At 52.5% G+C, this 15702-nt stretch overlaps 1 protein-coding gene across 1 annotated transcript; it reads left to right on the forward strand.

Annotated features, from left to right (window-relative positions):
• The first annotated feature begins 218 nt into the window (after nt 1-218).
• On the forward strand, nt 219-15340 carry DDX52 (DExD-box helicase 52). Its single transcript, XM_061561995.1, is given in 17 exon segments — nt 219-400; nt 1481-1711; nt 1714-1762; nt 2420-2661; nt 3161-3346; nt 3825-3923; nt 3925-3969; nt 4474-4585; nt 5049-5121; nt 6132-6344; nt 7077-7167; nt 7306-7428; nt 9266-9416; nt 11024-11099; nt 12391-12462; nt 13363-13455; nt 14133-15340. Coding segments are annotated over 17 exon segments (2001 nt in total). The 5' UTR covers nt 219-313; the 3' UTR covers nt 14191-15340.
• The last annotated feature ends 362 nt before the right edge of the window (nt 15341-15702 follow it).

A 15702-nucleotide genomic window follows, 5' to 3' on the forward strand; every position in this document is an offset into this window, starting at 1 on the left:
ATAATTTTATTGTTTATTTTTTAATCTTCTATTATTTCCCTTCTACGTGACTTTACCGAAATAACCAAGAATATGAATCACTGGCAGTCACGAAAGCTTTAAATCAAAACGTTTTTAGATAATTAAATTGGGGCGTCACAAGACATCCGGACCACCCGTCGTAGCGTGTGCCGTGTACATCCGGTTCATACGTCAGGGGGTTCACTTCCGGGGTGAGAGGTCACATCCGGTCCAGGTTGCCCCGCCCTCAGCAACGCACGTGTAGCAGCAGCAGGAGCAGCAGCACCCGGGAGGTGAACCAGACTGGTGAAGTATGGACGCTGCGTCTCTGTTCGCGCGCCTACGCGGGGGAACGCGCTTCGACTTCAAGAGATTCCGCGCCGAGGCGGAGAGATTCCAGGTGACGGGGACACGGGGGTTGATGATGTGGGTGCGATGGGTGGTGACGATTATCGTGAACCGCTCCTAGGCCTCCCTAGGTCGACTCGGTTTCAAATGAGTTGCTGGTGCTGTGTGGAAAAACATCGCGTTGCCGGGCAGGGGGGGAGACAAAGGCGGTCGGGCGTGGTGCTGGCCACCCACCTCCTCGTGTGCTGTGCCGGCCTTAATAGGTGTTCGCTAACAGCACTTGCCCCAACAGTTCTGTAAAGGCTATACGGGGGATCTTTGTCTTCGATTAGGGTGTGATGGTGATGTGGCTGCGATGATGGAGATGTGGCTGTAATGATGATGTGAATGTGATGTGGGTGATTGAGCCCGTGTAATTTAGAGGTATGGTGATGCTATGGGTGTGATGTTGACGTGGGTGCAATGGTGATGTGGGCTAGGTGATCATATGGGCGTGATGTGTGGGTATGGTGATTTTGGAGTGGTGGTTATTGTGTAAAAAAAAAATCAAAGAGTGGTGATGAGATTTTGAGATTGGTGATGGTGTGCACCTAGCCTGGTGTCACGCCACTTGGTGGCGATTGGCGGTTTTTATGATTGTGAAGTTGAGGGAATGGTGATAATGTGATTGATGACGTGAGTATGATGATGTGGGTTTGATTGGTAGGGAGTCATTATGGAAGTGATGACGGCGAGGGAGGTGGTGATGATGCGATGATGAGTGGTGATAATGTGGAGGAGGGAGGTTATGTTCAAGTGATGGTCATTGATGTATGCGTGATATGCGAGGCAGTTACGAAGCTATCTAGATGAGTGATGATTTTCATAATTAGTGATGACGGCATTGATAAGTGAATGATGATAAAGGATTTATAACGTGTGATGACGAGGTAGGTGGTGTTGGCAATAATGATTAGGAATTTATTATGATGAGGGAGTTCTTGATGATGAGGGGGTTAATGGTGCGATATGAGGTGTAACGTTGATGATAAAGCAAGATTCAGTGTTCCAGTAATTATATAAATATTGCTGCAACGGTTAGTCCGCAGGATGAACGTAAATCATTCTCCCGCACTCTGCCGCCTTCCAACAGATGGTGAAGCCAAACAGCGATGTCCAGAAGTCTCCCGTCGAGGCAGCGAGTGCACTCGACTTCTTCGGATCGAAACCCAAGCAGGCGAACCGCGACGCCTCGGTGAAGAAACCCCCCGCCGGCCGGGGTAGCGGAACCACGGCACCAGCGGTGCCAGGCTCGGCACAAAAACGGAAACGCGGTGAAGGCTTGGGGCCGTCGAACGGGAAGAAGGGAAAGCAGAGTGGGAGGAGAGTGGGAGGGAAGTTGAGGACACGGCCGGCGGCAATGCGGATGAATGCGGTGAGCGAGTTCCCGCGAATTAAGCTGGAAAGTTGTGCGGTGCAGTTCTGCGGCATTGTTGTTGCATAGGACAATGTTGTCGTCGGTGTTGTCTGCGTTGTGCTCTGGTTACCGTTGGCTGTAGGGGTGTGTAAATATGGCGAGTAGGTAGGCTTCACCATTGGTACCTCATTTGCCAGTAAAAAATATGTTAATTGGTTTTTTACCCTTTTATCTGGCAACAAAACTGACACCTTTAAAAAAAAAGTGTCAGTTTTGTTGCCAGATAAAAGGGTAAAAAAACAATTATCATAGGTAGGCTTCATTATTTGAAATTGAAGCAGTAATTTTGACGGCCAGGGGTTGGGAATTCCAGACAATGTCGGCTGCAATCAGGAAGCCAGCACATATTCATTGAACGCACAAGGTGTGACTTCACATTATCAAGGGCTATGTATTCATCTCACGACTCTGCTCGCTCAATTAAGAAAGTTCTGTGACGTAAATTTCTGGAGCCATTTTTTTTCACACTGTGGTGCGTCTCTATCTGAAAGGGTTCCAGGTCGATTGTGGCTTTGCAAGACCGTGACAGATGGCGACGGCATGGGGAAGCCTTCAGCCAAGCAGTGGCTGTTGGGTATGGTGGTGATGAAAAAAACGCAACCTCTCTCTTGCCAGCAGACATTGACACAGACCATGAGGAGGAGGACGTAGAGGAGGTGGTGGAAGAGGATGATGAAGAGGAGGAGCAAGCAGTGGAGACACCGGCAGATGCGGCCATCTGCACGGAGAAGGAAGAGCCCGAGGAGGAGCTGGGGATTCAGCTCATGTCGTCGCTTGGAAAGCTCCCGCTAAAGCACAAAGTGAAGAAGAAGAAGAAGCCCTCGGCTGAGAAGGCGGAGAGAATTCGGCGCGACCAGGTGACCGCACCGCCCGATTCCACGTGCCGCCAAATCCGTGGAGGTGGCGGCAGTGGCAGCAGCGGAGATCCGAATCATGCTGCCTTCATACTGATGCTGTATAAATACAAATTGTCCAGCTGTTGTATTGGGAAAGCTGCTGTGGAATTGGAGGCAAAGACACACTCTCGAGGGGCTCTGGCAAACTGTCTCCAGCTTAGGCTCTGCTGCCAGCAGTGGCCTGAGCAATAAATTGCAAGGCTGCACATTTTGCCTTTACCTTCGTACCTTCAGCTAGCTCGCTCTTATCTCAGCCACTCTGCTGCCCGTTAAAGGTTGGTTGCCCGACCTCAGGCTGCTCAGACCTTCGTTACTTTATGGGCACATCACGAATGCAAATAGCTATTGTGGTAATTGTATAATTGTATTCACTGGCTAGGTTCCTTCCTATATTATTCTCCTGCCATCATCACCATTATTGCCACTCCCCCCTGATCCCCTCCCCCCCCCGATCCCGCAGGTCAACGCCCTGCGCAACTCGTTCAAGGTGCACGTGTCCGGCACAGACGTGCCGCCCCCGCTCGCCTCGTTCGAGCAGCTGCGCTCCGAGTACGAGATCCACCCGCGCATCCTGAGCAACGTGCTAGAGGCCGGGTACCTGCAGCCCACGCCGGTGCAGAGGCAGGCCATCCCGCTCATGATGCAGGTGGAGAACGTGGCGCCTTCGTCTTGTAGGACTGTCGGCCTCTCTCTAAACGTGTGCGTCTATCTGAGTGTCTGACCCTCTGTAAACCTCACTGTCTGCCTGTCTGTACACACGTTTGTCTGCCTGGCTGTGCACAGGTCTGCCTGTCTCTGTGTACGTGCGTATGTAAATGTCTGCCTGATCATCTGCATGCGTCTATATCTGTAACCCTGTCTGTTTGCATGCCTAATTATCTGCCTGCTGGTTTGTCTGTAAACCTGTCTGCCTGCTTGAATGTCTGTCTTTCTGTTTATTGCCTATCTGTCTTATAAACCCGTATCTCTGCTTGCTTACCAGTGTGCCTGTAATATAAACCCATCTCATCTACCTGTCCTGCCCTGCAGAGCTCTTTGCCTACCTGTAAAACTATATGTCTGTCTGCCTGTCCCCCCCGCCCTCTCTCCTGTCCTCCTGTGTGTGTGTGTGTCCCCGTCCACAGCGGCGGGAGATCCTGGCATGCGCACCCACGGGCTCGGGGAAGACGGCCGCGTTCTGCATCCCCATACTTCACCACCTGCAGCAGCCGCGCAACTGCGGCTTTCCGTGCCGTCATCGTGGCCCCGACGCGCGAGCTCGTGGCCCAGGTGCGAACGTGCCCCCGCCTGCTTTGCCTCCGCCATGGGCGGACTGGCCCCGGCCACGGGGATGTGGAATTTCCACTGCTGCCCCAATGCCAATAACGACAACGTCCGTAGCCCCGTAACGTGGCAAGCCGTTACAAGGGCGCTGCCGATGGGATGGGCACCTTCCCTCCCCCACCAATGCTGGAAATCTACTGTATTTACTTATCTATCTATCTAGACAGAAGAGCCACATATGGTTATAATATTTCCGATGACCGAATCAACTTAAAGGCGCATGATCTCATTAGGCCTTACGAGCTTAGCAGGGATTCTGACCAGGCTCAACGCTCGCTTGGCTTCTGGCGAGCTGCGGGCGCACATTCGTGGTACATTCGTGGCTGCCTGTGACCACTGTGCGGGGGAGGTTTGCGGCTGGGGGTCGAAAGGTTCCGCGTGCCGGAGGTGATCGGTTCCGCGGCCGTGTCCCTCCCCCTCTTCCCTCCGCCGACGTCCGTGTCAACGCAGACGCACCGCGAGCTGAGCAGGATCGCCGACGGTCTGGGCTTCCGCATCCACATGATCACCAAGACTTCCGTCGCCGTCAAGAAGTTTGGCCCCAAATCCGCCAAGAAGTTTGGTAAGAACTAATGGGTGGGCGGATTCCTGTGCGTGCATGCGTGAGACTCTAGAATCACGATCAGGCCCCTTCTATGCCCCACAATGTTGTTTGAGTGAAGAGGGTCTGCCCTGAATCCTCCCAAGACCTCGTATATAGAAACCAAAAAGTACAAATACAAAGGTCGCCCTGTTGCCTACACGGGTTGTTGCAGCAATTGCTATTAGCAAACACCTATTAAGTAGCGAGTGATATCTGCACTGATCCTGGGCCTCCCCTAGGTTTACTGAGTGTTAAACGAGTACCTGGTGCGGTGTGTGAACATCGGCACTGGGGAGACAGAGGGTGGCCAAGCGTGGTGCCGACTGCACCCCTCCCTCTTGTCAGCTGTGCCAGCCTTCGTAGGTGTTTGCTAACTGCACTTGCTCCAACCGTCTGCTCAAGGCTACACGGGGAACCTTTGTCTTTGTGTGCTTGTGCACAGACATACTGGTGACGACCCCTAACCGGCTGGTGTTCCTTATCAAGCAAGAGCCTCCGATCATCGACCTGAGCAGGTGAGTCCCACTGTGTTCACACTACACTCGCAACGTTCGTCTGGCGCTCACTGCAGTGACACTAAGGTCACACTCACAGAGGTCACACTGTGGTTACACTCACCGGAGTCACACTCACTGATCGCAGTCACACTCACTGACCATACTCATAATTGTTCACCTTGTAATTGCTTGCTCACACCACTGCTATCCGAAAGGACGTCCACCAATGACAGCACTAGAAACATCTTCTAGAGCAGGGGTCCCCGGGCCGCACAGTAGGAGGTGAGCGGTGAGTCCGCGCGTGGCCCGCCCCCATTGTTTTATTATTGACCACTTCCGTCCGCGCCTCTTTCCCGCACTGCGCACTTGTCTCAGTCACAGTTTTGGTGAACCCACAAGCTGCTAACCCCTAGTAGCCAAAATGAGTAAAAAAACAAACGTCGCTGGAGAGCTTCTTTAAAAAGGGGGAAAGACCCAATGATGACCCCCCCTCCCCTAGGTCCGTGAAAAAATTGTCTTCCACGAAACCGGTCCCTGGTGCCAAAAAGGTTGTGGACCGCTGTAATGTAGAGGGTACTTGGCCTACTCTTCCACGCTGGCCAGATGTCAAGAAAGTGGTGGGAGTACCCACACTCTACCGCACCACACTCGACCTCGACCTGCTCATCACCTAACTGCGGTGCACTCATGTGTTCTGTTGGGTGGACGGGGGGCGGTGGGTATTTGACCGGAGCTAGGTTGCCAGCGCCGGGAGACCAAACCGAACCGGCCACCGCTGCATTCATTGCGATTCCAACGCGCTGCTGTCCACGGGCATAGAAACGGAACCCCCCCCCCTCCAAAAAAAATATCAAAGTCGATTAGAAACCACCGCAAAATGAAACTCCCACGCGTTGTTGCTGCTGCCACTACTTCTGCTGCTACCTCTGCTTCTGCCGCTGATTCTGCCGCTGCTTCTGCCGTTGCTTCTACTGCTGCATCTGCTGCTGCTGCCGCTGCTTCTGCCATCGCATCTCTCGCACGAGCAGCGTGGAGTGGCTCATCGTGGACGAGTCGGACAAGCTGTTCGAGGCCGGATCCAGCGGATCCAGCGGCTTCCGCGAGCAGCTCGCCGCCATCTTCCAGGCGTGCACGTCGCCCGCCGCGCGCCACGCCATGTTCAGCGCCACGTTCGCCCAGGACGTCGAGCAGTGGAGCCGCCTCAACCTCGACAACCTGGTGTCCGTCGGCGTGGGGACTCGGTAGGTGGGGGGGCGGTAGGTGGGGGGGGGGGGGGTCGACGCGTCAACAGATCGTACGATTGGCTGTCGCGGGGGAAGGGGCAGCAGCGATAACAGGAATGGCGGGTGGCACAGTTCTGTGATTTCAAATGCAACTGCTTCCGGCGATGTTGATACGGTCCCCGTGTTGTTCTGAAGAATGGTTTAGAGGGCAGCGGAGTGCATGGGCTGAGGAATGGGTGACGGCGATAGAGGGTGTGTAGGGGCTACAGGAGGGTAGGGGAGGGATGGCAAAGAATTGGAGGGAAGAGGAAGAGGTGAGCTTTAATAGAGGAACAGAAGGCGGTTAAGGAGTTTGACTGCTTCGCAATTTCTTTCAATTGTTGGTTAGCACGGCTGGCTACGTACGGTGCGAAAAACGTTCAACATAGATACATACATCTGTGATATGTGCTCGACACGATATGTCCGCCCATGCTGTCTCGAGGGCGCGCTCTTATTTGTACGCCGGCTGAATTGTCACGTTGCCTGCAGTGTGTCGGTGTCGCCATCCCAATTTTACTTGGAAAAAAATCATCAAATCAGGTTAAAACCCCAAGGGCAACGTTGGCCGCTGCCGTGAAACCACCGCAGACCGCGCATCCCGTACGTCAAATGCGCAGCGCCTTCGCCGGTACGCAGCCCCGCGCCGTAGTAATGGGGCGACAGTGCCAACGTGCAAGCGCGGTGTGTGTGACTCGCTGTGGTCGGCAGCAACACCCCCGTGGAGACGGTGGAGCAGGAGCTGCTCTTCGTAGGAGCCGAGTCGGGGAAGCTGCTCGCCATCCGTAACATCGTCAAGAAGGTGAGGGCGGCCCCAACCCCACACGCTGCGACTTTGCTGCAGCGCGACAGCAGCGTTTCTACGCTCCGTGCCCGGCAGCCGAAACGTTGGGTTTTTGACTCTGGCTCTCAATGTGCTGTTTGCGGTCGGGGTCGGCAGGGCCTCACGCCACCCGTGCTGGTGTTCGTGCAGTCGATCCAGCGAGCCAGGGAGCTCTTCAACGAGCTTGTCTACGAAGGCATCAACGTGGACGTTATCCACGCAGACCGCACCAAGCTGCAGGTACGGGCAGCCGCAAGTGGGGAGGTGTTAACTCTGTGTTCTAGATTTGAAGCTTTCGTGACTGCAAGGATTCATATTCTTAGGTTTTTTCGGTAAAGTCGCGTAGGTAAAAAATTTCAATTAATAAAAGTAAAATAAAACTAAATAAAAAATCACGACGTTTCAGAAGCAACACAAGCCTCCGTCTTGAGGTAGAACCGTCACAGCCACGAAAGCTGTATCAAGTAAATGAGAGATACAGCTGTCGTGGCTGTGACGGTTCCACCTGAAGACGGAGGCTTGTGTTGCTTCCGAAACGTCGTGATTTTTTATTTAGTTTTATTTTACTTTTATTAATTGAAATTTTTTACCTACGTGACTTTACCGAAAAAAAACCTAAGAATATAACTCTGTGTTGTAACTTTCTGACCCACCCCTACTGGACAGCTGTGGAAAAGAGCTTCATAGCTCATTGGATTTCTCCAGGATAAATCAAGATTCTAATTCTGATAATTTCCTCCCCTGGAGGTCGTGGGTTCGATCCGAACCCTGGAGTTTCGAGTATTTGGCTGCTATACATTTTAACGTGATAAAAGCCACTTTGTCGCGCTATAATTTGTGGCCACGTCGCTTCTGTAAAAGAGCTGTATAGCTCAGTGGGCCTTACCTGGTAAAATAAAAATAGTTTTAGTTTCGGTATGCGCGCTCCGCTGGGGGACGGCAGTGGGGCCTTGAGACGGCTCGCCGCCCTTTTACCACCAGGAGAGACCTCTAACAAAAAGCCCCGTCAAAGTAGTTTAAATAGCGGCTAAATGCCATCGAAATCGCAAGACACTTTACCAATACCAAGAACTACATTGGGGTAGACGTGGTGCGGTGGGGGGGGAGGGGTGGTGGATAGGTCATGGCCAGTGGGGGGCAGCAGCAGCGTCGAGTCCCGGGACATCGAGGGTGGGAGGGGGCTGGTGTAAGGGGTGTGGGGTTGCAGCCATCAAACAAGCGACGATAGTAATTGGTTAGCTTTAGTGACGAGTTGATGACCGAGGTTAGGGGTTGGGTCTCGAGTGAAGGTTAAGTGCTTAACGGATTGGTCATTTCACCAGGCTGGGAGTGGGGATCTAAGACCGACCTGTGGGCCGGATACGGCCTGAAACTTAGTTTCATACATTCCGCGGGCTAGATAAAGCCCACGGCAGCATGAGGCCTCCCGCGCCACAAGAGTGGTCCGACAAAACGACATTTATCCGTTACGGCCAGCGAGCATCTTAGCTGCACTGATCGGGCACCGCGCTTCTAATTTTAGCGCAAGTGTGTTAATGCGCGGCCCGTCACGGGGTATTTACACATTCCTGCGGAGGGAGCTGGTAGGAACGTTGGGTTGCTCGGTCAATGGCCAGGGTCAACGGCGGCGTGGTGTATTCCGCAAATATGCCCGCCTGTGAGGGCGGGATACAAGCCGGCGTGAGTAGGTTAAACGTTGAGTTTTATAAGGGCACCACGGTGTGACCAGCCCCTCCCCACCCAGCCCCACCCCTCCCACCCCCCACCCAGCCCCACCCAGCCCGACCCTCCCCACCCAGCCCCTCCCCACCCTCCCCACCCAACCCCATCCTCCCCACCCAGCCCCTCCCCACCTTCCTCACCCAGCCCCACCCTCCCTACCCAGCCCCTCCCTGCACGACGGACACAATAATCCCCTGTGGGCTGGTGTAACCAGGAGGTTCCTACCAGTAAAAAGTCTTCTATGATATGCATCTTTGTATGTTGAACTCCTTTCGCACCATGAATAGCCAAACCTTGCTAATCGGAGGTGCGACTAGTACTTATTCCGCGAATGACGTCAACGTTTTACACGCAGCGCGACAACATCGTGCGGAGCTTCCGTGCCGGGAAGATCTGGGTGCTGATCTGCACGGAGCTGATGGCCCGGGGCATGGACTTCAAGGGCATCAACCTCGTGATCAACTACGACTTCCCGACCAGCGCCATCGAGTACATCCACCGCATAGGTGGGTGCACGTCCCGGGCTGTTTGTCTCGGGTATTTCTAGCCTTGTCGATAATCCCATTGTGAACAATGACGAACAAAATATGTTCGTATTATTGTTCGCGATTGCAGCCATCGTCACAAACCCGCCAAACCTGAGTTCAAATCCCGGCAACGGCTAACGTGAGTGGCGAGCGATGTCTCAGTCGGTCCTCGGCCGGCGTGGTGAGGTATGGTCAGACATCCTCCACGACTGGCACAGCGTGGTAAGCTTTTCATCCAATGGTGGCCGAAGGACTGTAAGTTTTTGAGTTGATCGAGTCGAGAAGTTGTTGTTGATCTGCAGTAGAAAATAAGAGACGGCCGTCCATGGTCACGATGCTCTTCTCACGATCTTCCTGCACTTTGGAGAAATCGGTAATCTGCTCGTTTACGTCATAATAAAATGCCACCATGATACATATTGTGAGGGTATTTTTATACCCTCCAGGATTTAAATAATATTCCGGTGAAAGAATTGCGTTAAGAGGAGCACAAATAAAAAATCAAGAGCAAATTTAAATTAACCGACAGTGTTATGTTATTATGTCTTCCAAACTTCTTCTTCCGCCACTTCAGTCCAACTAAATGTTCCACGTAAAATCCTGTGCCGCCAGATAACCACCTATATTCGGTGGCAATGGCCGACAGGAACCACTAACAACGGAGTTACCGCTTTTGGTGGGGGAGAGGAGCCCAGCCAGCAGCCAGTCAGGAAACTCGAGGCATAGATTATTTTTAATAGCACTATAATACGTCCTAAATATTCCTTGAGGATACATCCCTGTACAACGCAACGTTAGACGATGCGACGTAAACCGAAACGGATTTTACTATTGACTTAATTATTATAATACATGAAATAAATACCAACAAAAAAGATACCGAAAAAGATGTTACGTAATAAATTTCAATACATCGCATAAGTTCGTGCAGGGTGCTCACCGGAGATGGTGGCAGAGGTTGCCTTGTAGGGGCGGCCCAGCGTGGGGAGTTCTGAGAAGTTGCAGTACGGCGATGTTGTAAAAAGGTGTCAGTTTTGTTGCCAGATAGAAGGGTAAAAAACCAATTATCATATTTTTTACTGGCAGATGAGGTTCCAATGGTGTAAATGCTTACCCCGAGCTCTCATACTCTGATGGTGCATTGTCTTTGAGTTGTGCGCCTTTTGGCGTCATCTGGTCCAACCCATGTGAGACTAGGCTCTAAGGAAAGCTGTCTCGGGTGTGGACCAATAAACTTCAAGGACAGTGCATACATTATCAGAGTTATGTTTTTTGTTTGCATTATGGCTGCAGGTATTGTGGTCTATGCAAACATGACTCCTTGTAAAAAGGTGTCAGTTTTGTTGCCAGATAGAAGGGTAAAAAACAATTATCGTTGTAAACACTGCCGAGGCTTGATGAGCTCCCCCTTGACGCGGTCGTACAGTCTGAACGATCGCTGCTAGATCCGAAGAACTGGATTTGAATATCGATTCCAAAGGTAGTTTTCATTCCACTTGGGCGACCGCCGCCCCCCCCCCCCCCCCAGTGAACGGCCCGATTGCGCGTGTTGTGTGCTGAATGCGCGTGTCACGTGCTTCACCCAGGGCGCACCGGGCGTGCGGGGAAGCGAGGCAAAGCCATCACCTTCTTCACCGAAGACGACCGCCCGCTGATCAGGAGGTTGGTGGCCGCCTCGCTCCGGCGTCGCGCGTGGCGTTGAATTCTCCGCTGCTGATTTTTGCGCGAATTGCGAGGCGGGGTGGGTGGGGGGGAGTTCCCCGTGGTGGAAATTCCACATTCCTACGACAGGGACCGGTTGTTTCGTTCGATAACTAACCGATGACGTTTCTTCATGTGGTAGCTACCTGCTGATGATTAGTGGTGTCGTGTGGTTGGGAATGGGCCCCTGGTGCAAGAAATGCACAATTTCTATTCGGAGCCTGGTGCCCGGGACCCTCCAGTCCATGGGCCCCCGCCAGAGGTCGCAACCAGGTACCCGATACCCGTACCCTACCTGATACCCGGCTACCCGTACCCGGCCGGGTACCCGTTTGCGACCCTGGTGCGGCCGGGTACGGGTATCCGCACGTGACTCACCCCAACCAATGAGTGAAAAGGCCGTGAGTCACTGGTGAGTAACCGTTTGTCACTCATTTCCCAACGTCTTGTCTCTTCTCACAATTCAAGTTCCTAGAATCAACCCACCCGCGCCTACAACATGGCTTCATCCCAGAGGTCGCAATCGGGTACCCGATACCCGTACCCTACCCGATACCCGGCTACCCGTACCTGGCCGGGTATTGGGTACGGGTACCCGGCCGGGTACGGGTTTCCCGTTTGCGACCCTGGTGCGGCCGAGTACGGGTAAGGAATCAAAACCCGTTTGCGACCTCTGGCCCCCTGCAGTCCGTGTGCCCCAGTGCAGTTTCACCGCCTGCACACGTAAATAGCTACGCCATTTCTGATTATAACACGGCCGAGCTGACCCGATTTTTAAATAACAATTTTCTGACGCTTTGGTCCATGAAATATATTCAGTGGTGGTGGAATAACCGGTGGTGGTGTTGGAGACCGATCCACACAACATTTACATTTTGCTGGCCGCTACAACTAGCATCATCGGGCAGTTGCCAGAGTTTGCTGTCCAACCACAGCAGTGGTGCTGCTGCTATAATAAACGTGCACGTTTGTTGATCATGTGATAATTGGCTGTGTCAGGTGGAGGAGGGTGTACGACATATTTTACTCACGCCACTTAACCAAAAATTAATCGCCAATCAATAATGTTGGTCACGGAAGCCTTTGTGAGAAATGGACATTGCGTCAGTGCTTGCTCTTTGTTGATCCCCCTGCGTCTCCCCCCTGCGAACCCCCCCCCACCCCCACATCTCCCCCACTGCGTCTCCCCCCTGCACCCACCTCATGTGTCTCCCGCACACCCACGTCTCCCCCTTGTATCTCTCCCCTGCAGTACGGCGGCGGTCATCAAAAAGGCCGGGTGCCCCATTCCGGACTACATGATGGGACTCGAGCGAATGCCCACGTGCGTAACCCTCACCCTGACTGCAATTTTTTTTTTTTTTTTTTTTTTTTTTTTTTTACACAACACGCGTCGTGGCAAAGCGCGGCACTCCACCGCGCGTGGCAATTTCGTGAAGCTAGAGAAGCAGGGAGAGACGCAGGCTTGGGATCACACTGAGGGGGGACAGTCAAGAGGAACTCTGTAGGCTGAGGATGCCCACGTGTATGAGACGTCACAATTGGCTGTTGATTAAAAGGTTTAATTTTGTCAACTTAGGGTCTTAGGACACAGATTTGGTCAGATAATTACGTGGCCTCATTTAAAGATCAATTATGAACGAATATATAACTTAACATTTTTCAGTTTCAGACCACTGTGTAAAGTATAATCCTCAAGCACAAGTCCGATAATCAACCTCTGCCTTTCCTGATACGCTTTGAAGAAGGGTCATATCCCTCTAGTACCCGATTAGTGTGACTGCTATTCTTGCATTGACCGATGAAAGTCGGTTTTGGGGCCATTCTGAAGTAGGTCTCGTGTAGCTCTAGGTCCCTTGCCCTGTTTTATATAGGGGGGAGGGGGGGGGGTGGTGATGGGGGGGAGGGGGAGGTGGTGGTGGAGGGGTGGCGGCATGGGGAGCAGAAGTGTAATGGTTAGGGCTCTGCTACGCACCTGGTGACCTGAGTTCGATTCCCGCTCACGGCCAACACCAGCAACGTTTATCTAAATCGGTTCTGGGCTGCCTCTAAGCTGAAGCAGCCTCATTATGAGTACCTGGTATGGTGTGCAGGTGCAACTCGCCATCAGCATTTGCCCCAACAGTCTGTTAAGGCTATCCCGGGGGTGGGGGGGAAGCTTAGTTGTTTTGTTGGAGGGATGGCACGACTGTGGATTGCTTGTTTGCGTGATGTGCGCTTGCAGGAAGACTAAGAGGAGCCTCGTGAAGAACCCCCCCAAGAGGGAAACCATCCGCACGATGCCCGAGCTCTTCTTGCCCAACGCTGCGAGGCACAAGTGAGGAGAGAGGCGTCACGCGTGCACGTGACACACGCGCTCGTGCCCACACGCGTGCACACGCTCGTGCCCACACATGTACGCGCTCGTGCGCACACGTGCACGGCCGGACCGAGGGCTCGTCGTTGGACTAGCGCCGTCCCCGCGCCGCGCCGACCGTGCGGGAGAGGGGTCGTGCGGCCATCTCCGTCACAACATCGATCGCACGTGCCACCGTGCGATCGATCCAAAGTGCTTTGGAGGCGAGGGTTTGCGGATCTTACTGTGATCGGCGATACTCCCAAATGCCCCCAACGCCTCTGCATGCAATGCACCGTCCCGGTCTCCTCTGTGCTCGGGAGAGTGGTGCGCGCACACCTGTGATCCAGCGCTTAGGGGGAAAAGGGTTGGTGGGTCACGCAGAGATTTATTAAACTCCCACGCCTGCGAGATCGTGGAAGCTAAGCCAGGTTGAACCTGGATAGTGCTTGGATGGGCATAAACAGGTTGCCGTTGTTTTCGCTCCACGTGCGTGAATGTCACGCGGTGAAAAGTGTTCAACAATCCTGAATTACTACAAAAGTTATTGCCATTCTGCCTGACGCAGATTCATAGAAATTCAACTGGCAATGCTGTCGAAGCTTAATTTGGTTTGTGTATATACAGATTCAAACAAATTACTGTTCTTGTGTTCACAGAAAAACGATTGCTTTTCAAAAGCGGGGCGGAAAGAGCAAAGTGAAGACCAGCAGTTGACCCCAGAGGACGTTTCGAAGGGACGCGCGCTCCCGCGTTGACGTTATATACTGCCCAGCACCCCTGAAGCACCATCATCCATGAGCACATCGCCTGGAATGTGGCCGCTCTCATCGTCACATCTCGGAAGCCAAGCAGGAGTTGAGCCCGGCTAGAGCTTGGATGGGTGATGAGGACTTCGTGCAAACAGTTTTGTCATCAGGGGTAGCTGCAGGGCTACGTGTGGGCAAGCACAGCAAAAATTAATTGTTGTGCTTTACTATTCTTCAATGTCTATGTTCTCCTCCCCCCTCATTCAAACATCACCGAACAGTATGGGGAAATGTATTTCATTAACCACCACGAACTACACTCATCATCCAGCAGTGGATCGACAAAAGGATGGCACATGAAATCACGGGTGTTCGTTCCATGGTTTGATATTGGCCACTTAGACGCAAGAGACAAAGAGCTCGCTGTAGCTACGAAGCACCGATTTAATCCGTGACAATCGACCCTTGTGTGCTCGCGATACACGAATGGGGTCGTGCATGTGAGAATCGATACATTTACGATTCGTATCCTTTTCGTCATTGCTAATCCATCGGTAAGAAGTTGTGGTTTTTTGAGTTGCATTTTTTTATTGAATGCATTCCCCCCCCCCCCCCCCACCATCACCCCACCACCACGTTGCAAGGTTAGGGTGACCTCCCAACGCCTCCAGGCTCCGTTTCACCGTGGTGGGTGCAGCGGCCAGTCTCTCCACCTCTTCACGGCTCAATTAACCCTTTTACCGTTCAGAGACGTCTGCCAGTTCCTGTTCACCCGCTGAATCTCGGAACGCGCAAGCAGTTTGTGTCACGTTTATTTAGAGGGGCATAGCGCTGTTGTTATCGAAGACATTGTACTCACCGCAGAGAACTGCAGCTACACAACCACGCAATAATCGCTGGTGCCAAACTGTTCCACACGTCTTCCCGTAACGCCTTGCGGGAGCCACTGGAAAGGTGATGTTGTTCACCTTGTGACGTGCAGGGGAAAGGTGACATTCTGGGGTCCCCTATTCAAAAAAAGCGATTTTTTTTAGATGAATGTATTTTTATTAATCGTTATGGCCCAAGTTGTGTTTGTATGTTTACGGATGCGCGAGAAAATAAACGTGGAAGTTGTAGACACTGCTCGGTTTCCATTGGAGCGCGTAACGCGAGAGTGCAGGTACATTTCCATCCTCGTCAGCCGTGATCGATCCACTGCTGGATGAAGGCCTCGCCAAGCTGTTGCCGTCTCGTGGTCCTGCGATGTAACATCGCCCGATGTGTGTAGATAGAGAGATTTGTTATTTTATGTTTAGAACATGTTTACGGTGGGTTTTTAAGAGGCCGCTAATTCACAAAGCACAGCACATCTCTCATTGCCTTTCAAACGGAGCAGACTTTGTAAGAAAAAAAAAACGTCCTTCACGTGCAAAGCTCTAAACAAGAAGCAAAAGTTTAACAAAACGGTTGAGCAAATGTCCCAGGATGCATTGCATCG

Source organism: Lethenteron reissneri, chromosome 28 (assembly GCF_015708825.2).
Source record: "Lethenteron reissneri isolate LAM-NWPU_2019-01 chromosome 28, ASM1570882v1, whole genome shotgun sequence".
In the NCBI taxonomy this organism is placed as follows: domain Eukaryota; kingdom Metazoa; phylum Chordata; class Hyperoartia; order Petromyzontiformes; family Petromyzontidae; genus Lethenteron; species Lethenteron reissneri.